The 19,834-nt window shown below is 39.4% G+C and overlaps 5 protein-coding genes and 1 pseudogene across 8 annotated transcripts; 2 read left to right on the top strand and 4 right to left on the bottom strand.

Moving 5' to 3' along the window:
* Positions 1 to 143: 143 nt before the first annotated feature.
* Positions 144 to 9,070, bottom strand: LOC135791391 (serine/threonine-protein kinase 10-like). 4 transcript variants are annotated; one of them, XM_065301781.1, is made up of 9 exons: positions 8,650 to 9,070; positions 6,910 to 7,632; positions 6,220 to 6,674; positions 5,302 to 5,371; positions 5,093 to 5,247; positions 2,658 to 5,018; positions 2,354 to 2,593; positions 1,503 to 1,544; positions 144 to 1,318 (listed from the first exon to the last, which is right to left on the bottom strand). In XM_065301781.1, the coding sequence occupies exons 2-9, from the start codon at positions 7,316 to 7,318 to the stop codon at positions 1,148 to 1,150; spliced, it is 3,903 nt and encodes a 1,300-aa protein (XP_065157853.1). In that variant the 5' UTR covers positions 7,319 to 7,632; positions 8,650 to 9,070; the 3' UTR covers positions 144 to 1,147. The 4 variants fall into 4 exon arrangements, with proteins under 4 accessions (XP_065157853.1, XP_065157854.1, XP_065157851.1 ...); XM_065301782.1 differs by lacking the exon at positions 1,503 to 1,544 and having other exon boundaries at positions 8,650 to 9,069; XM_065301779.1 differs by lacking the exons at positions 144 to 1,318; positions 1,503 to 1,544 and adding an exon at positions 1,554 to 2,117 and having other exon boundaries at positions 8,579 to 9,070.
* A 376-nt stretch (positions 9,071 to 9,446) lies between these two features.
* On the top strand, positions 9,447 to 10,587 carry LOC135791393 (NADH dehydrogenase [ubiquinone] 1 alpha subcomplex assembly factor 2-like). Its single transcript, XM_065301784.1, is given in 3 exon segments — positions 9,447 to 9,637; positions 9,760 to 9,937; positions 9,940 to 10,587. Coding segments are annotated over 2 exon segments (417 nt in total). The 5' UTR covers positions 9,447 to 9,637; positions 9,760 to 9,807; the 3' UTR covers positions 10,227 to 10,587.
* Positions 10,588 to 11,427: 840 nt separating this feature from the next.
* On the bottom strand, positions 11,428 to 14,172 carry LOC135791392 (GTP-binding protein SAR1b-like). The gene is made up of 6 exons (XM_065301783.1): positions 13,858 to 14,172; positions 13,173 to 13,222; positions 12,352 to 12,471; positions 12,131 to 12,196; positions 11,828 to 12,063; positions 11,428 to 11,760 (listed from the first exon to the last, which is right to left on the bottom strand). Exons 2-6 carry the CDS (start codon positions 13,213 to 13,215, stop codon positions 11,644 to 11,646), a joined length of 582 nt encoding a protein of 193 aa, XP_065157855.1. The 5' UTR covers positions 13,216 to 13,222; positions 13,858 to 14,172; the 3' UTR covers positions 11,428 to 11,643.
* A 350-nt stretch (positions 14,173 to 14,522) lies between these two features.
* On the top strand, positions 14,523 to 16,256 carry LOC135790300 (uncharacterized). Its single transcript, XM_065300488.1, has 2 exons — positions 14,523 to 15,394; positions 15,469 to 16,256. The coding sequence occupies exons 1-2, from the start codon at positions 14,859 to 14,861 to the stop codon at positions 15,959 to 15,961; spliced, it is 1,029 nt and encodes a 342-aa protein (XP_065156560.1). The 5' UTR covers positions 14,523 to 14,858; the 3' UTR covers positions 15,962 to 16,256.
* On the bottom strand, positions 15,940 to 17,982 carry LOC135790298 (myrosinase 1-like; annotated as a pseudogene).
* LOC135790299 (myrosinase 1-like) lies at positions 17,972 to 19,834 on the bottom strand. Its single transcript, XM_065300487.1, has 4 exons — positions 19,630 to 19,834; positions 18,873 to 19,543; positions 18,229 to 18,770; positions 17,972 to 18,162 (listed from the first exon to the last, which is right to left on the bottom strand). Exons 1-4 carry the CDS (start codon positions 19,706 to 19,708, stop codon positions 18,018 to 18,020), a joined length of 1,437 nt encoding a protein of 478 aa, XP_065156559.1. The 5' UTR covers positions 19,709 to 19,834; the 3' UTR covers positions 17,972 to 18,017.

Below are 19,834 nucleotides of genomic sequence, written 5' to 3'. Positions count from 1 at the left end.
AATGTGTTCAAAACAAACACAATTCTCCTGCAGAATGCCCACGTTTGCCGATAAATATAAAAACAAACAATACAATTCTATTTTATGATTTTTGTTCATGCTAGTGCCATCTCTGAATGATATAAAAAAAAAAACAGTTATGATTTAGTCCAAGAAATTAAGGCATATTTTATTTACAAACTTCCTCCATCATCCTGCTCCTCGTCTTCTATAATATATAATTCACGTTTTTCGGGTCAACTTATATCATCAAATCATAATTAATCTCATGTTCTTCACACTCCCACCCTCCACTGGATTATACAATATATCATTCAATTTCGCAGGCGTTCGTATTTAGTAATTAAATAGATTCATCATTGCTTCTTGTACACTTCGTTTCACTCCTGTCTCAGTTCGCTCAAACTGTACTCCGCCTTTCATGAATGCGGAGATAAATATTTCTATGAAATTATAATAATTTATACATTATTCGACATCGTTCGACTTGTGTAGCACTGTCTCATTACAACAACTGTTTGTTCGGCGCCTCAACACTTATCAATCAAGAACCTTATAAATGATCATACTTGAAGTCTTCTCCAGAAGTGTCTCTACGTTCGTTCTTCCTCTGTTTTACATAATAACGATCTTTACAAGCACTTCTCGATCCGCTGACTAAAGTAATTAATATTACAATTTGTACAAGAATATTTTCATTCGTCAAATCGCGGTGAGCGCAAGCCGCACTAGTGTCGATCGTAAACAAGGAATACAGGCCGACAGTAACTATTTATATACAATATAAAAAGCGTATCACTATCGTTTACGAATTGTTTCAGTCTAGTTTTGTTGTGTTGCATCCCCACTCGTGCGTCTTGCTATTTCTAGGCAAATACAAATCATTTTCAATAGATTACTTGATATGTCTCGAGTGCTTACTTTTCTCACTCTGTCTGAACAAATTGTTCATTTGCGTTGTACAAAAATGTGTAGGCAACAATTTTAATTGATAATGACAACATTGCTAATAAAAAACAGTGTAAAGTGTAAATATAAGCCACTAGTTTGCTTTCCTTCATATTTTCTTCTTCACTTAGTTTAAAAGTTCATTCGTTAAGTCTCTCTCAAAATGCGAATTGTTATTTAACTTGCACACAAATTGATTTCATCCCTCGGATACTGAAGAGAGACTGCTCCGCGTTGAACCATGCCCGTGGCGCGAACCCTCCGGCGAGAAATCCGACGAATTCAAGTCGGATGGCAGCGCCAACGCGCTAATCGGTCCGTAAAGCTTTTCCTGCTCGTCCAGCTGAGCGTTGAACGTCTCCTCCAGTTTCTATAAAAACACAAACAGATTACAAAACACATCAACGCCGGCGAAAACAAATAAAAGAGTGAGAAACTGGCACGGAATGTCTACAACATGACTAACAAGTTCGAAACGGTGGAAAGCGTACTAGCTCGTTAGTGAAATTGTGAAAAAAAGTAAATACATAAGTAGATAAAAGCCTGAAACCAACCTGGATCATTGAGTTCCAATTAGTAATGAACTGAAGTAGGATCTGAAGCGAATAGCACAGCGGTGATTTAGTTTAGAAGACAAATTATAACATTGGGCAAGGGAGCAACACACCAACAACCAAGCGTTAATTGAGAGAACATAAAAGGAACCAAACACCTAGTGGTAAATTGATGACAAACTCCGACGAGCAAACGAATCATAGGACAAACACAATAATCATATGATGGGGCAACAGGGTAACAGATGATTAGCAAAAAACTCGCGGATAACAAAACGAACAAAATCAAGAACAAACAAAAACTCAAAGAACTGTGGAATAATTTTTGTGATTGTGGAGAGAAATGCAGACGGATTAAGAATTGGACGTCAAGTTCAGGTCTTTGTCGGATAGGAAGACGCTGCTGCGGTCGGCGACGACGCTCGTGCTGAATGAGCGTTGGTGACCCCAGGCGGACTTAAACGCCGCCGCCTGGCAAGCGGGCGGGAAGCTAGGTGTGCCGGGCGTCGATGACGGCGAGGCGAGATTGTCGCTCGAGCCCTGGATGACCGACCGCGGCAGGTATCGGGCGTACTTCGCCTTGAGCATCTCCTGCCGCACCAACTCCTCTATTCGCTACAATTTCATCATTAGTACCATCAAACATCCTACATACCAGCGCCAGCGCAAGTAAATATTTCTAGCGGTTGCAAGTTTCACCTCAGTACTCAGCAAAATATCCAAAATCAACAAACTATTATATTACTGTTAGTATTATTTGATCGTGAGTTGTTAATTTGGTAAATATTATTTAGGATTTTAGTAGATGTTAGTACTTTAGTGGTTAATGCGATATTTAGGCGAAGACATACCTGTTTGCGAGGCTTCAACTGCGCTTTCCATTCCTTCAGCTCGCGATTGAAGTGTTCCTCGCGTTCCTTCAGCTTACGCGTCTCGTGCTCCATGAGTAACTTGCGCTTTTCGTTCTGAAGCTGCTCTAGTTCCCTGATTGTTGTGTCGCTCATCGCCCTCAGCTCCTCCAATTGTCGTTTGTGTTTCAGTTCCGCACGACTGCTCTCGGCCTGGTAACGTTTCTTTTCATTCTCTTGAAACTAATAAAAAAAAGACATAAATATTTTATTTAAAAACACAACGTTGTAATTTTAAATAACAAACCTCTTTGATTTTGTTTTTCTCCACTTCAGGATCGGAGGCACCCGATATTGAAATCCTCATCGACTCCCTGAACATCATCTCTCGCACCTTCATCTCCGATCGGATGCGTTTCGGCAATGACCTCTTTTCGGTATTCTGCTTCTTTATAAGTTCCTCTTCTTTCTTTGTAGCGCGTCGTTTAACTTGCTCCATTTCCTTATCGTGTCTATCAAGCATTTGATGCCTTTGCAGAATGAAAATATCCTTCAACTGCCGCTTAACCAATTGATGCTTCTCGTGGATCTGCTTCTCTTCTATCTCCCATAGGGTAGCCTCACGCGTTCTGGTCAACTGTTGTTTCTGCTGAAGGAACTGTCTTTCCATCAGCGCAATTTTCTCCCGATGTGAATCCGACAAACGCCGCAATGAACTTTCATGATTCTCGTTCAGTTTCTCCAAGAACGCGCGTTCCTTCTCAGCATGTACCGCATCTAATCTATCCTTACGCGATTTATATTCGCTCTTCCTCTGATCCTTGGGTAGTCGTTCAATCTCCGCCTTCAAAAGTCTACTCTCCTGTTTCAGCTCCTCTCGAAAACTTTTCAACTCGCGTTCTTGCTCAAGTCGGATTTTCTTCGAAGCAGCACGCAGGTCATTATCCTGCTGAGCCTCCGCCCGTTCAATGAGTAGCTTCTGTTGCCTACTCAGCATGTCCAGATCACTTTCGTACGTCCTCTCCAAGCCTAACCGCTCAGTTTCGAAGCGTTTCTCCTGCGAATCAATCGCAACCTTTTCCTTCATTGCCAACTCTTGGAACTGTTTCTGTTCCTGCTTCTGCAACAACTTCAACTCGCGCAGTTCTTGTTTTCGATCTGCAAGCGGATCCAGAATCGTATTATCATCGTCACCGTAGATTACTTTACTAGTGGTAGTTGTAATCGTAACACCGTCAATGATAAACTTTCTGGTGCGTTTTCGTGTCTTACGATTGAGGATATTCAGCGCAATTTCCTCCTTGGTCTTAATATGAGGTGCTTTCGGCCGCAGTTGCACTTGTACAACATCTTGCCGGTTGGCGTCTTTGTTCTCCTTTGAGCTATTGTTGCTATCATGGCTTGCAAGTGAGATACTCTCCGCATCGGACTTGCTGTTACTCGCACCCGAACGTGGCCGGCGGTTAGAATCACTACTCCTAACCGATCCAGCATCACTCGATCGTGAATCATGCGGATCAAAGTCAAATTTACCATTGTTCACCACCTGCCCGTTCAGTTTCTTCTCATCCCCATAATCGCTCCTTGTACTGCCACCCTTGGAAGATGAAGACAGGTCGCTGGTTGACGTTTGAATATGGCTGTGATTATCATACCTAAACGAGGCGGAATCTTTCACCTGAACCTTCTCCTCGTCGATTTTCACAACAGACACGTGACTTGTGTCTAATAATCGCGAGTTATCCGCGGAGACATCCAATCCCGAGTCGTTGATTACATAATTTGAATCAACAATCAGTACCTCGCTTTCGTCTAGCTTCTTCAGTGGCTTATCCCGGAATTCAGAAGGTGGTGGGTATTCCAACGAGTCCAAGGACGGATAGCAGTCGTCGTCTGACGACTCAAGATGCGTTTTGTTCGTCTGGTTCGACACAATCACCACTTCATTGGCGGGCGCGTTATTCTGAGGTGACGCTTGTCTCGACCCAGGTCGATTGTCGACCAAGACTGGCGGGTGCGTAGTTACCACTGTCACCTGACTAATATTCGACGATAAACTATTAGACAAGTCGGGCATGTCGTTGATGATAATCGTCGAGGTCATTTTGTTATCAGATACGAGGACAATATCACCAATGTCTTTGTTTTCAATGACTACCTCATCAACGACGTCCTTTTGTTCGTTGAGTATCTTACTAAATGCGGCCTCCATGATGTCACTGCTAGCAGTGATTACCTTTTCCTTCTTTACTTCTGGCATCTCCTTGGATACAGGAGATGTGGGACTGGCCGTGGGGCTCTTGGAAGACTTCGGTTTGGTGGCTGTAGGTGGTCCAGGCTGTTTCACAACCTCCACGACTTCAACTTCCATAGGTGGAGGTGGTGGTGGTTCAGGGAGGACAGGTGCTGGCACGGCGGGCGGTGTAGCTGGTGGTGTATCAAATTTAGGTGAAGAGGGCGGCGTTGGCAGAACTTCCGCTACTGGTAACACTACAGGCGGCGGCGGTGCTTTTTCCTTCGTTCTCTCCTTCTCGGTTTCTTTATCCTTTTCTTGCGGTAAAGGTATTTGATGAACCGGAGGTGGAGGTGCGGGACCTTTGTCCCTGGAGGTCTTTCGATGAACTTCTTCCTTTTTGACAGGCACAACAGCGGGAACAATTACTTCAGGCTGTATAAAATTAAAATAAATAATTATTAAAGTCAAAATATTTCAATAATAAATAAAAATTGTTTATAACATACCGTGGTAGGTTTTTTCGGTTCTTCCACTTCGACATTGTTGTTAGTCGCCGGTGTGGGTACAACAGCGGGTTGTTTACGCTTCTCAGCCTGTTCCGCTTGCTTCTTTTCCTCTTCCTTAACCACGTCAAGTATTTGCTTGGCAACATCATCATTGGCTAAAAAACAAATCAATCAAAACCAAGGAATTTAATCAGTAGTGTCTCAAGTACCTTTCAAATCATTAATTTCATTACTTCGCACGGAATGCGCGTCATCTTCGATGTGAGAGATTCGGTTGTCCTAAAAATTCAAACACATTAGTAAAGATATCAAATACTAAACATTAAAAGACATAATCAACAAACGAAAAATAATACAGATAATAGAGTAGTAACAGATACGTGACCTTAAACAACAAATGACAAACAGTCTTGATGATATGCAACTCGCACTCTTGTTTATACGAACAATGTGCTACAACTATCAAGTGTGACGTCATTTGGAACGACTCCAATAAAACGTATAATAAAGAAAAGAACACAACTAACACAATTGCAATCAACATATATCATTTTCGACACAAAATTTACATTTGAACGTCTTCGGAAACCCCACAAACGTGAACTTCAACTTCATCACAAATATGATTAGCTATGTAAAGTAGAGTAGAGTAGAGTAAGAAGATTGTATCGTATTCATATGTAATTTCTACGTTTTCATTTTCATTTAAGTAACGAAAGAATACGAAATAATATCGAAATAATATTTTGATGTTATTCTCGTATCTCACCTGTGCGTCGTGCATGCCAGGTACGGGGGGACCCGGTGAGCCGCATGCACAACAAAAACGTAATTCATAAAACACGCGAAATGCGTGGCGTTGTACTTGTGCGTTCTTGAGTGTACCGCGTGCGAGTGGTCACAATAAGACACACATCTGTGCAGGGCGCGTCACGTGCGCCTAGCCCTTCGAAATAACTTACCAATGCGCTGATACAACTCTTTATGCTTCCGCTGTTTCTTTCTACCCCTCTGCGCGCAAACCAACCCCAATCATATACAAACATAGTAAGCGTGAAAATAGAAACAAGAAATTCAAGTTCTCTTAAGAAAAGTTTTAAAGAAAACAAAAAATTCAATTCTTTTACCTCTCCATCATCGTCTGTGATCTCTTCTTCAACGACCTCAGCCTTGTACTCTAGCAGTAGATCCCTAATAGGTTTGGCGTCAAGGGTGCAATTGATAAACGGATGTTTAAGCAGTTCTTCACACGTTGGTCGCTTTGATGGATCCTTTATCAGTGAGCGGGCGAGGAAATCATTGAAATCCTTGGAGTACTTCGACGGTTGTTCCAGTTTCGGCGGGTCGGACTTCTGGATCTTCAGCAGGACGCGCAGCGGTGACATTTCATGATTCGGCGGCTCCATCTGTGCGAATTCAATTAGCGTAATACCCATCGACCAGATATCCACCTTAAAGTCGTAGGGATTATCGCGGAAGGTTTCACACAGCACAACTTCAGGCGCCATCCAGTACGGTGTCCCAATAAACGTGTCATGCTTCTGCATAGTACTTTTATTCTTCGCAGAAACACCAAAATCAGCTGAAGAAAAAAAAAAGAAAAACACAAATCAGTAAAAGTACAATTCCCAAATGACCTTGAACATTTATCTCAATAAACCCATCTATTTATATCCATAACCGCATTGTCGTGAGTAACAAACACACACTCACACACTCAATGAATCACCATCATTCCAACTATTCCTATTACGTAATGCTATCACAACCCGACAAATTGACGAAGATTGACGGACGCAAAGGTCAATTGTACTCACCGAGTTTAACGCCGCCCGCCATCGTCAGCAGCACGTTGCCCGCCTTGAGGTCCCGATGGATAATATGCGCCTTGTGCAGAAACAACAACCCGGTGGTCATCTGCTGGCACACATACTGAATCTGCGCCTCGTTGAGCGGCTTCTCCAGCTCGGTCATGATACTATCCAGCGCACCACCATCACAATACTCAATCAACATCCAAAGTTGATTACCCAGCTGGAAGGCTTCGTGCATCTCGACGATATTGTGATGCTTGCACTCCGAGAGGATATCAATCTCGATCATGAAATCGGCCATGTCATCTTCACCATCCAAACGGCACATTTTCGCGGCCGCCAGTTGACCGGTCTGTTTATGCTGCGCCTTGTACACTTGGCCATATGCTCCATCACCCAACACGCCAATCATGTCCCAAAACTCTTCAGGATCCAGATCCTGCCGTACATTGGAGTAGACTTTCTTCTTCTTGGCATCGTTGCCTCCCAAATGGAGGACTTTCTTTATATTATTCAAAAAGACATTTTGATGTCTTTTCACCTCAAAAATTCTGCGTGAATTTATTTAAATCTTTTGTGTTTACACTAAAATTACACTCTTCACATAGTTTGCGGGTGTTGATGATAAAAGTGATTGAAGAGTGGCGTTGATCACATCATGTGACAATCACATTTTGATCGGGTTTTGATGATGTGTGGAAATAAACGACGAATATTCGATTGCCACTGCAAAAACAAGACAAATATATGCATATTAGTAAATTGTGGTTGAAACACTTCCTGTACACACATACTGATAAGAAAACTCTCTAAATACAACGCGTTAAACATCTACCAATGGCAACTTGTGCAAACATTTCTCTAAATGTTAAAATCACGCCTCCTCTCATCGCATTGCCACCTAAAATTGAAATTCCGCGCGACGTCCAACATGCTAATGCTAATTAGTTATGCATCTAATTGATTTGTAAACATTCGAGAAGAGAGCTGGTCGCATCATCCGACACGCATCGAAATCCACGACGACGAAACTTTTCCTAATGGAATGCGTTGTATTTACTTTACACTGTTTTTGCGTTTTAAATGTACAACCAAAACCAGAACTAGTAATTATCAATTAACAACGGATTATTTGCTGATTTACGCATTATACAAGTTGATACCTGATAAAAACGGTGTAGTACATTGTTTAAGAAAATACCCAATGCGCGATAAGAGTTTTACGCTTGTAATCTGCTGATTTTATCGATAAAAATAGCAGGAATGTAAGGCTTTCGCGAGGCGTTTGTCGTTTGTTTGAATGTGAAAGTAAAATATGCGCCAGCCGCTGCATTTAAACGCAAAACGGATACATGTCAAAGCGCTCCTCGTTATTATTAGTACGTGCAAGACGTCGTCGGGGCCCGTCGCGTCTGTTGTCCAAGTTTATGGCCAACAACCTGTCCAAGTTGCGCATTACCAAATCACATTTGCATACGCGATATATGCCACCTTTTAAACGCAAACCTTTCCCGCACCTAATCGCACCGCGTGAGGTGTAAACTTGGCGAATTCTTCGGATTTGACTGTTATCGCTATCAATGAAATCACAACCACTCGCACACGGTGTTTGCGTGTGTGCGTGAAAGTGTCATGCACTTGTTTTCTAGCTTCGAGACTGAGATTCTTTCACCTTCGGTTCCCCGAAACTCGAACCCACGAACGATGGTCATCAAAGGCGTGTGGCTGTGGCTGTGTTGTTACCTGATCATTTGTCTCGGGAGCATCCGGTGCCCGTATGGCGACGAATATTCCTTGAACGTATGAGTCCCGAATCCCACATCCGCGTCCTCGCACTCGCACCCGCGGACGACGGCAAGAATTCTCTGTCTCGACCTCTTGCTCGTCGTTTCCTCACATCGATTGCGCAGCTTAAGCTTAACACGCGGCGGATGAGATGGCTGGCGATGATTTACGCGCGTGTGGTGGTTTGCGCCGCGACGCGCACTTGTTTCGGACGGACGGCAGGCGCGATCGCGGGCGTAAATTGCAGGTAAAACGCGGACCGATACCGAAACCGACACCGACGACAGCACTCTCTACACATCTACCAAGTGGTCAGCCATGCCAATTTTAACTGCGCTCGACTCCCGCATCGCAGCGCGACGAGCGCTCCGCTCTCGGTGAGGTTGGTGCTGCTCGCTGCTTTCCACGATTTTATCATTCAACCACGCCTGAGAATTACAGGCATTAAATACGCATGCGCATACATTTAAATATTTATCAAAAGTTATATTAAACAATATTTAACAAACAAAAATATACTATTGTGTATGATAAATGTGTAAATATAATTGTATAACATGCCAATTTTAAATTTAATAAAATATTGATTTTAACAACTTTTGATTACCAAATGTATTTATACATATTTTCACTCTATTTTCAATTTTTATTTACTAAATAAAAATTAGTTTTAGTTTTATAGTTGTAAAATCATAAATTGGATTTTTTCCGCAAATGAAAATGTTTGACAATCAAGTTAAATATTACATTGATGTTTCAATATAGGCAACCAAAAATACACCAAAGAAATCTAAATAATATTCCATCACAAGATTAACAAAATATTCTTGAATATTAACCATTATCAACTAGTTATTTACCTTAACTGAGCTATACCAATAATATTCCTATTTATTTACGCAGCGCACACTTCAAAGTACTTAAAATACCTCCCTCAAGGGCATAGGTAAGTCCTTAATGTCAAATATTAAATTTTCTAGAAAGTTTTCAACAATTTTCTTCGAAACAGTGAGATATAACTGTATCTACCTCTAATACCTTAACTAAACTAAATATTTTTGATTTTAGATTATTCTATAATCAAATTATTCAATTGTTTGATTTTTATCTTTGGTTATGGCCCAACCACCATCCAGAAGCATCATAATGATGATAATCAACAACTTTATCAACTCAATCAAACCGCGACAAATCCGCGGAACGCTCATTGGCAAGGATTATTTCGGTAATAAATATTACGAAATACCTGCAGATCAAGCATCGGCAAACGCCGCACTAACAGATGGTTTGAACCCACAATGAAGGATAATTTTGATCAAGAAATGCCAGCAGAATGGGAAGCATGGCTGAGAGGGCGACGCAAGTTGCCTCCCAGTGAGGATGAAGTCATGAAAAGCGTTGCGTTGATGGAAATGAAGAAGCACAATGCCATTGAGGTGGATGCCAAGGGTGGGAAGATGACTCCAATGGCAAAAGGCATGGAAACATTTCCACACAGACCTGATTATGAAAGAATACCTGGAAAAGGTAAGTAAATATTAGAAAAAATGTAAATTACTAAGGGAACTTCGAAAATGATGAAAATGTTAATAATTTGAACTATTAAATGTTAAAACTTTGATGATATCCTGTTATACATCGCCGTTTTGTTAATTTTTCACATTTAAAAATAATTTATCTTTTTGTATGATTTTCACTGAAGTAATGCTCAAAACAATAGTTTCATCTTTAAATCTTAAGGTATTTAGGTGAAAACTAAAGATTTTATTAGGAAAATCTTTAAATTTCATCCAAAAAGATCTCCCCTTGAAATTCTAGTACAACTATAAAATTATAATAAATATCGTTGTAAGCTCTTGTAAATATAGTAAATAAAAGCCTTACTTTATATATAAAGCTTTTATTGTTGTTTTTAACAAAAGTTTGCGTTTGTTCCGAAGACAAAAACAAAAACATTTCGACTCTGTAGAGAAATCAAACTCAAACTCACCAGTTGTGGGGTTGTACAAGATGCACCAGAGACGCACAAATAAATGCAAACGTAAAAATATCGTCTTTTCATTTTGTTCAGCAAATGCTAATCAACAGAAAAAAAAAAACCTGCGTTCAACGTTCGAAATCGTTTCAATTTCAAGGACTCTCCCAATATTTTGCTGCGTTTATCAACAGGAATTTGCATAAGTTTTACGTGAAACGAGAAAGCAATGTTCAAGGTTGCAGCATTTTCAGTTAAAACCAAACTTACAACAGATAACTGTAAAGAGCACGAGCCTTCACGAATTCATGAACAAATTTCATTCATATATTCATAATTCCGATTGATTCAAGGCCCGCTTACGTAATCGCACAATGCGCACTTCAAACATCGCTTATCATTGGGAGAATTCGTGTCGGCGACGTCCGTGACGAGACCAAATTGATGGTTTATTTATTTGTGCGAGCATAAAATCCGCCATCTCATCCTGCGCAGCGCTAGGAAACTGATTTCGAACATCAAATTACATAAAATATCAACGTGTTCCACGAAATTCCATCACTTCAATAGTACAATTATCAAGTTTCTCGTTTTTATCGTGTTTAAATGTTAAATTTTTCAAAGTTTAGAGTTACTTATCGGCTTATTATACCCTTTACAATCAATAAATAAGTTTTGTTTTTGTATATATCTGTGTTACTGTCACGTTCTTGTCATTCTTCCTTTTGGCTGTTGGCTGCATCGTTTTTAAATGTTCCACGTTTGTTTAAATTATTTTATTAATAGTAATGTAATATTAAAGTACCGCTAATTCTAGGTTTCGCTTGTTTTTGTCTCTTGTGTGTGTTTTTCTGCTGTTTTTTGTAGGAGATTATGGCTTTCGGAAAGTGTGGCTCTATTTTGTTTCGGTTTCTGTGTGTAGAAGATAGTGTTCAACATTTTCAGGGAGAGGTGTTTGGTTATCGGATCGGTTGTGTTCAGTCGATGTACTGCGCCAACCAGCGGAAGCCCTCGCCGTAGCCCTGCCGCTTAAGTACGGAGCACATAAATAACTCCAGCGGACGGCCTTGCAATTCATTTCTTGCTACTTTTCCCTGCACAAAACAAACACACAATTAGATAAATATCATTTTGTATTGGGTATAATTATGTTTTGCGTACTTTTCCCGTTGTCACGCCATACAGCGAGAAGAAGTTCCTAAGTTCGTCCTCGGACGCCGCGCCTGGCATGTCAATCTTGTTGCCGAGAATGAGCACCGGACAGTTGAGTAGCGTCTCGTCCGTCAGCAGCGAGTCGAGCTCGTTTTTGCTCTCGGGGAAGCGGTTGCGATCGTAGGCGTCTATCAAGAAAACAATGGCGTCCACCGCAGGGAAGTAATCCTTCCATACTCGTCTCGCTGCGCAACAAAAACACGCATATGGACATTAATTATCCACAACTATAATATAAAACTCCATATTTACCTTGAGTGTGTCCGCCTAAATCGAATGTGGTGAATCTCATATTTCCAATGGACAATTCCTCGGATGCTAAAATATTAAAAATCAGAAAATGATGAAATACAATGTTTCAACTTAAACTTAAAACATTCATTCATTTGAACTTCATTATTAGTGGGACATGTAAATATTATTTACGTAATATTAGCCTTTGACATGTTAGTTGTATTCTAGGATTAACTTACTGGGATGTAATGTGGGTACGTGCTGGGCGAGCCTATCGTCCTTGAGCATGTGTAGCAGCGTCGTCTTGCCGGCATTGTCCAGGCCGAGGAACAGCAGCTTGCCGGACTTCTTCCACAAGCCTACCAGCGCGCGAGGATGGACACAAAGGCGTGAAACAAACAAGTACATGCGATTAGTATCTGGTCAGCGGCGGCACTCACCGGGAATTGCATCAATTGCAGCATTCTCTTCGTATAAGGCTGCGATGAGCTGGCGTTTGCCTGAATTCGCATAGCCGCAGAAGGCGTAACGACCTCTGCGTTTTAAACCTTTATATAGACAGAAAAACTCATGTTTCAGAGTCAATTAAGTTCAGAATTGGCTAAATTACTGATTTAGGAGTGATTTATTCATAAGAACTTCAGATTTCACGCATTTTGAACAAGTTTTGTTATATTTTGAATCAAAATCAAGTAGTTTTACTTAAAATTGTTCATTTTAAGCAAAATAACCTCAAATATTGAAATTAGTCTTCCACAAATACAAATTTTGAATATTTTTGTATGTTTATTGAAAGTTTTAGGCAATAAAAGTGTTTTTTCACTAAATCTACAAGATTTTTACCGAATATTCAACCTGTTACTCATTAAACAATCAATAAAAAGCATATTCTTCAATAAACTTTCAAAATTTCAGCATTATACTAACCAAAAACACTTAAAATGTTTTCAGTTCATTGAATTGATGAAATTTCAAGCAATTTCAGCTTGTTTTGTACCAAAAACAATTAAAACTCATCAAAATTCTCTCCTCCAACTTGTCAACACCATCTGTAACTCACCTAAATATCCTAAAACTCCCGTAAACCAATCCCAGATAAACATTTTTACTCTAAAACAAAAGAAAATCACAAATTAGTACAAATTTTAACAACATAACAACTAGTTTTGTGTGTGTTCACCTTGATAAATATTTTATCAACACATGAATGTTAAAAGCCCGCCGTACAATCACAGTGATTTAATCTAATGTGCAATTATGTGAATTCAGTAATGAGAAATGACTCAGCTGATTTGCAGTAAAACTTGACTGTTTGATTAAAAATGTTTGTTAATACTTAAGATTATCATTAATTGAATAATTTCACGCACTAAATCAACAGCACATAAAAAACTATCAGAGATGTAAAGTCTAACTGAGCCCAGGTCGCTGACGGAACTTAATTTATTTTGGTGTCGAGCCTCTCGGCTGGTAATTTTCATCGAATATTTTTGATGACTTGGACTTGAGTACAACTCAAGGTGAGGGCATAAGAAATGACGCGGCATTGTACACAATAGTGGTCCACGTACAAATTATTAATCATGATTATGAAAGTGAGGATGTGCGTTGGCATGATGAGCGAGAGTTTCATTTGCAAGACGCGAATTGCGATGCGATAATTTCGCGTATGTTTTCCAACACGTATGACAACAATGCGAATGCGGGCCCTGAACGGGTGGAGTGTGCGTATGTGTGGTACTTACACGTTGTGTTGGTTGGTTTAGTTTCCTTCAAATTTTATTTGCTAAGTAGATCACAGTGTTTGATTAATCCTAGTGGTGGCTGGCTCCCTTTATACGGTGCGCGTAGCGTGCGTGTTATCCCCTTCGCCGTGGCGCCGTTGTTACTAGAGAGTGGCCTGCCCCGTGTCACCATTCAACCTCGACTGCGGCGTATCATCCAATCAGCATCGCACACTCGCACGCACACGACTGCAGTGAGCGCAGCGCTGAAAAATACGATTTCTAACACGTACCAACTTGAATTCTGAGTTAAAACGTATTGTAGTGCATTAATAAAGCTTTATGAAGATACTAATAGTTGAATTTGGGTTTAATTAAGCTTTATTTGATTGGAATTTGCGTTTGAAATTTGAATACAAACACAGTCAAGCGTCGGACGTTGTACGTCAACTGACAACTGACGACTAGTTCGAGGGTGATGTGACACTTCCGGTGATGTGTCTTTAACACAAAAGTTTAACTATTAAAATAGTATAATACTGCGAGATAAATATATAATAATAAAGGTAAATGATTTAATAATTTATTACTTAATAGAATTTTGTGATATATGCTTTCATTTTGTGGTTATTTTTAAATTAAAATTGAAACTGATTTGGTTTGCGCGATAGCTACACATCAAATCTGTCATTTTGCCTGCGGGTACTGACAAAGTCAAAACACAACCGCGCTGGATTCAATTTAAACTGTTTGTTTCGACTCAAAAACACCGCAAATGTTGTAAATGTTTAAAAACATGTTTAAAAGAGCCATTAAATTACTAAACACATTATATACGTATTAAATTAACAGTTTTTATAACTGTACAATATTTTTTCCGACGTTGGTGAAATGTAGAGCGCGATTATTGATTATTTTTTTGAAGCAATCAATATTTTCACTTTCGGCATGTCGTGCGGGTAAACACGCGCCTTTCGCACCTTCTCGTCGGTACTGTTTTCATTCCGGCGCGCATATCGACAATGTCCAGGCTGCGGAATCGCAATATTCGCACCAAAATTCACGCCGTCGCAAAATGGAGTAACAATTTCAACGCGACGACAACGAGAGTGAATACGCAGACAAATGGAAAATTGTTTGAGAATGCGGGGACGACAACGACAGCTGATTCCGGTATTGCGGAAATTGTGCCGCTCGCACCGAAATTGAATAAGTTGGTGCACACAACCAGAACGAGAACGAGAAGAAGCAACTGGAATTTGGACTCGGCAGTTGAAGAGTCCGGTAATGAATCAAGCGACGAGGAATCGCGAAATTCCTGTTCGTCAGTTGATACTTTAAAAGTATTGGATGAAATTCGCAATTTAGAGGACAGTGTAAAGTCAATGAGCGCCGAAAGTTACAACAGTTGGAACGAAGAGTACGAAAATGATAGCACACAATTAGTTAAAGCTGAATACGATCGTATGGAACGAGTTTTACAATGTCGCGAAGCTATTCCCGCTAATTACGATAAAGAAGAATATAAATTATGGATAAAAACATTTCCGCTTTTAAGGTTAGTAAAATATGCCACAAGATGGCGCTGCAATGCACTTTTCAATTAAATTAAATTAAAAACTTTCATTTCAGTTTGGTTAGTCGTACATCATCTTTAGAATACCGTAAAACATCACCTTATGATACATTGGAACAAATCTCAACACCAAAATTCTGTGATACAACTCCGTCAACTCCAGCGAAGAAAAATTCCCCAGTTGATAATATTCTCGATCAACTCGAGTCGTTTACAACGCTTAAAAATCAATTACCTACACATTCTACAACTACGTATACAAACAAGTACCTAGCCATTAACAACACCATTAATCCAAGGACTATCAACATTGCCGATCAGAGTTTTCTCCAACTAGCACCTGTTATCACCAATAATCACTCTTCAAACCGAAGACAATCTTTTAAACCTTCCCATCCAAGGGAAAAATCAAATACTAATTGTACCGGTCGCACTTCAGATTGGTTGAAGGATGTGCATGATTTCAACCACTTCCGGCAAGGAAAAATGATTATTTTGGTACACCAGGGTCGAATACAAGAAGAAAATCATCTAAAACTGAACCGTTGAAGTCTAGTTCAGAATTTATTGTCTTACCACCGATAGAAGGTAAAGAATTGCGGTCATCTTCAGCTGCAACGATAAGTCAACTGGGAAAAGCGCCTATTTTACCATTGGGAAGGTTAAAACATCCGCCTGTTTACCCGCTCTACGAGAATGACAAAGAGAGCGATCATAATGATGGCTTTGTTAGCTTCCGGCATCGCAAGCGGAAGTACAAGTAACCTCAATAGACATTCGATCAAACAAATTACAATTTTATACATATACTACCGTTATATTATGATTATATATATTTTACGGATTTGTACTGCGTTAGAATTGATAGTTTAATGAAGAAAACGATCAGGAATTGGGTTTGTTAAACACCTGGTGACTACTATATCCTGATAAACAAACGCGGAACGTTTTGGTGTGCGTTTACGGTTGGGGTCTTTGAAATCAACATGATGCAAACCAAACTTAACCCTAAAAATTATTTTTTATAGAAAAATATTCATTTTATGTTTAATATTTACGTGTATCCATCTTGCCACTCGAAATTATCCATCAAAGTCCAAAAGGTGTATCCTGTCACCCGGCAGTTGTCTTTCAAGATGGCGTCGGACATGGCCGCCATGTATGATCGCATATAATCAATGCGGTCGATATCATTCAGTGTTTCTGTATCGTTACCTGCAAATCCATTCTCGAAAACAATAACTTCCGGATTGTTGTATTCATTTTGATCCAGTTTAATAACTTCCTGAATCCCCATGGTACAACTCTAAAGAGATCACTTCCATTGGTCTTCCACGATGGGTCGTAGAAGGTTGTACAATTGATATCGTTTTCATTCGTTGGTGGTACCTCAGTGTTTCCATGTTTTACAGCCACGGTGTTGTAATGATTCAAACCAAAAAGTCAGAACTACCTTTAAGAAGTTGTATTTCTTCAGGAGTGAATTTTGGTAAACGGGATTGATCAAAACCTTGATTTTACTAGCGGTATCAATAAGTTCCCGCATGATGAGAGGATAATCTCCTTCTTTACTAAATATCGGATGTGCGAACCATCCTAGATCCATTTGCATGTATCTTTCCGCAGCTTCAATATCTTCCGGGGTTTGGGTGGCTGGTTCACCCCACCTGGCGTCATTCGTAATACCAATCCTACCTTTTTGTATAGCTCTGAATTCTTTATCGTAAATATGATATGCTTTCATATGTCCTAATAATTCTCCATGTCCTGATAGATAAGACCCGATACCTTTGGAATCATACGCCGGGGCAAGTTGTGCACCGCCATAAGCCCGCATAGCAATCAAAATAGGTTCATTGATGGTGATCCATGTTTTGACCCTGTCTCCGAAATGTTGGAAGCATACCCTGGCGTAACTCGCAAAGTAATCAGAAGTGATTGGGTTACACCATCCTCCTAAGTTGTTGATGCTTAATGGTATATCCCAATGGAACAAAGTCGCAACTGGTTCAATGTTGTTTTGAATCAGGGCATTGATCAAACGGTTGTAGTAATCTATACCAGCATGGTTGATTTTATTCGGATGACCTGTAGGGAGTATTCTACACCATGAAATAGAAAATCTATAGAATTGAACTTTTAAACGTTTGATGTTTGCGATGTCATCTTCGAATTTGTGGTAGGAATCACAGGAGATATCACCGGAAGTGAGGTTTACGATGCGTTGGGGAAAAGTGTGGGTGTAATAGTCCCAGATGGATTCAGATTTACCTAAAAATACAAAATTTGTAATATTTTTATAATGTGTTATTTTGATTGCTTACCATCTTCATTCCAACCGCCTTCGATTTGATACGCTGATGTAGAAACACCAAACTTGAAGTTTATAGGAAAATGAACCGTTGTAGGCTTCGCCATTTTGATTTAACGCAAATTAGCAAAGAACTAAAATATTCCACATTGCAACCAGATAGTTATAGTTGCAATATTTGAACAATGTTATAAATCACCAACAAGATAACAATATTGTTTTTGTTGTGTAATTACTAAAAAGCAAACTAAACTAAAGAAATATATATTTAAGTGAGTCTAGAGTAATTTAAATTTAAAGGTTATGATCAAAACTTTCCGGTTTGATATCCGTAACCATTTTAGTTTTAATCAAATTTTGATAGTAATACGCTGACCGTTTTGGAGTACGCTTTCTTTTCGGATCATTGAAATCAACATGAAACAATCCAAAACGACACCTAGAGGACAAACATTAAATTAAATAAAGTTACATGTATTTACAATATTATATAACTTTAACTTACGAATATCCAGAACTCCATTCAAAATTATCCATAAAAGACCATACAGTATACGCAGTTACATTACAACCTTCCAAGATGGCGTCCAGGACAGCTCCAATATAACCTTTCATAAAATCAATCCGAGCAAAATCTTCTATAGGATCATTCGCGAAACCAGCATATCCGTTTTCCAAAACCATTACTTCCGGATTACCATATTCCTCTTTAATCCATTTAAGTACATTTTTCAATCCCCAAGGAGTAACACGGAAATCATAAGCGGAAGTTGGTATCCACGACTCATCCACGTAATTCTTAACACCGCGGTCATGTTGAACCGAAGGTCTCTGACCATACGGTTCAGATTTTACTAGATAAGTATTATAATGATTGAAACCCAAAAAGTCAGAAGATCCACGTAGCATCTCCACTTCTTCCGGTGTAAACTTCGGGAGGCGTGAATAATCAAAACCTTGTTCTTTACTTAACCTATCAATACGTTCACGCATTATCGGAGGATAATCTCCGGCTTTGCTGAAGATAGGATGAACAAACCAACCAAACTAATAAAAATAAATAGGTATTAATTAAGGTTATGTTATATTATGTTTAATTTTTTCTGTTTTTTGGTTATGTTTATGAATATTTGATTAATGACTACTTACATACATTTGCCTGTATCTTATCGCAGCTTCCTCATCTTCTTTTTTACCAGTCTCAGTCTGGGTCCATGCAACTTCATTGACAATCCCTACCTTTCCACCTTGTTTACTTTTGAATTCATTTTCATACATCCGGTATGCTTTCCCATGTGCCAACAGTACATTATGTCCAGCTAAGTAACACCCAATACCGGTAAACTTATAAAACGGAGCAAACAATGGATAACTATAACCATATTCACTAATCTGATAAGGTTCATTGATGGTGATCCATTTTTTAACTCTATCACCAAAAGATTTGAAGCAAATCCGTGCATAACTCACGAAATAATCCGCCATTATAGGATTGGTCCATCCTCCAATCTCTTGCAGTTTCTGAGGTAGGTCCCAATGATAAATCGTGACCAATGGTTCGATGTTATTCGCGATCAATTTATCAATCAACAAGTTATAGTAGTCTATACCTTTCTGATTGATAACATTAGGCAACCCGGTTGGATAAATCCGAGTCCACGCGATGGAAAATCTATAGAAATGCACACCGAGACGTTTTAGGTTAAGAATATCTTCGTCCATTTTGTGATAGGAGTCACAAGCGATGTCACCATTGGTTCTATCAGCGATTTTTTCAGGAAAAGTGTGGCATTGATTATCCCAGACAGATTCACCTTTACCTAAATAAAAATTAAAACAAAAATAAAAATAAAAATAAAAATTTAATGTAAATTAACGCTATCCATGGCCATTTTGTAGTTATTACCATCTTCATTCCATGCACCTTCTATTTGATACGCGGATGTAGCAACACCAAACTTAAAATTATCCGGAAACTTCTTCATTTTAAATAAAATTTATGACTTGACCAGTTTGCACCGAGGTTGAGTGTTTACTGACACTTCCAACGATTAAAAATGTTGTTGGTATGGCCGAAAAACATCCAACCGCAGCCAGACGTGAATTTTTAG

Source organism: Atheta coriaria, unplaced genomic scaffold (genome assembly GCF_025399875.1).
Source record: "Atheta coriaria isolate IRGN ID8LTWV9N9 unplaced genomic scaffold, Caltech_Dcor_3.1 hic_scaffold_4_pilon, whole genome shotgun sequence".
Classification (NCBI taxonomy): Eukaryota; Metazoa; Arthropoda; class Insecta; order Coleoptera; family Staphylinidae; genus Dalotia; species Dalotia coriaria.
This window is presented reverse-complemented; position numbering and strand designations above follow the sequence as displayed.

Bases quoted from the DNA above. Each gene is read 5' to 3' on its own strand.
- LOC135791392 (XM_065301783.1), bottom strand. From the start codon at position 13,215: ATGTTTATCTGGGATTGGTTTACGGGAGTTTTAGGATATTTAG. The intron at 12,472-13,172 runs GTGAGTTACAGA...GCGCGCTGGTAG, and splicing joins GGGAGTTTTAGGATATTTAG to GCTTGTGGAAGAAGTCCGGC. The intron at 12,064-12,130 runs GTAAATATGGAG...TTTGTTGCGCAG, and splicing joins TTTAGGCGGACACACTCAAG to CGAGACGAGTATGGAAGGAT.
- LOC135790299 (XM_065300487.1), bottom strand. From the start codon at position 19,708: ATGAAGAAGTTTCCGGATAATTTTAAGTTTGGTGTTGCTACATCCGCG. The intron at 19,544-19,629 runs GTAATAACTACA...ATTTTTATTTAG, and splicing joins AGGTGCATGGAATGAAGATG to GTAAAGGTGAATCTGTCTGG. The intron at 18,771-18,872 runs GTAAGTAGTCAT...TATTTTTATTAG, and splicing joins TAAGATACAGGCAAATGTAT to TTTGGTTGGTTTGTTCATCC.
- LOC135791391 (XM_065301779.1), bottom strand. From the start codon at position 7,318: ATGATTGGCGTGTTGGGTGATGGAGCATATGGCCAAGTGTACAAGGCG. The intron at 5,372-6,219 runs GTAAAAGAATTG...TTGAATTTTTAG, and splicing joins TCACAGACGATGATGGAGAG to GACAACCGAATCTCTCACAT. The intron at 2,118-2,353 runs GTATGTCTTCGC...ATGAAATTGTAG, and splicing joins AGTTGAAGCCTCGCAAACAG to CGAATAGAGGAGTTGGTGCG.
- LOC135790300 (XM_065300488.1), top strand. From the start codon at position 14,859: ATGTCCAGGCTGCGGAATCGCAATATTCGCACCAAAATTCACGCCGTC. The intron at 15,395-15,468 runs GTTAGTAAAATA...CTTTCATTTCAG, and splicing joins AAAACATTTCCGCTTTTAAG to TTTGGTTAGTCGTACATCAT.